The sequence below is a fragment of the Eimeria mitis genome, genomic scaffold, assembly GCF_000499745.2.
Source record: "Eimeria mitis Houghton genomic scaffold, Emh_scaff4536, whole genome shotgun sequence".
NCBI lineage: Eukaryota > Apicomplexa > Conoidasida > Eucoccidiorida > Eimeriidae > Eimeria > Eimeria mitis.
The window spans coordinates 1,563-2,022 of NW_013572850.1; the positions used below are offsets into that span (position 1 = coordinate 1,563).

Consider the following 460-nt stretch of genomic DNA (forward strand, 5'->3'; position numbering starts at 1 on the left):
GCTGCTGCTTGTCTTTACTCTTTTTCTATTTAATTTATTTGTGTCTTTATCTGTTTTTTTCTTTGTCTCTGGTTGTATCTATCCCTTTCTTTCTGTCTCCTTTTGTCTCTTTCTTTCTGTCTCCTTCTTTCTCTATCTCTCTTTATGCATACATACATATTGCTGTTGCTGCTGCTGCTACTGCTACTGCTGCTGTTGCTCCTGCTGCTGCTGCTGCTGCTGCTGCTGCTGCTGCTGCTGCTGCTGCTACTGCTACTGCTGCTGTTGCTCCTGCTGCTGCTGCTGCTTTTGCTGCTCCTGCTCCTGCTGCTGCCGTAGCTGCTGCTGCCGCTGCTGCTGCTGTTGCTGTTGCTGCTACTGCTACTACTGCTGATGCTACTGCTACTACTACTGCTGCTGCTGCTGCTGCTGCTGCTGCTGCTGCTGCTGCTGCTGCTGCAGCGTTGCTGAGATTGCTGCA

General features: G+C 50.2%; 1 protein-coding gene across 1 annotated transcript in view; it reads right to left on the minus strand.

Moving 5' to 3' along the window:
• EMH_0075880 (uncharacterized protein) overlaps nucleotides 1-460 on the minus strand; it is a gene marked incomplete at both ends in the record, with an annotated part of 3,561 nt that overhangs the window by 745 nt on the left and 2,356 nt on the right. The window contains one exon of the mRNA XM_013499665.1: nucleotides 153-458. Coding sequence (XP_013355119.1) covers nucleotides 153-458 — 306 coding nt within the window. The remainder of the gene's footprint in view (nucleotides 1-152; nucleotides 459-460) is intronic.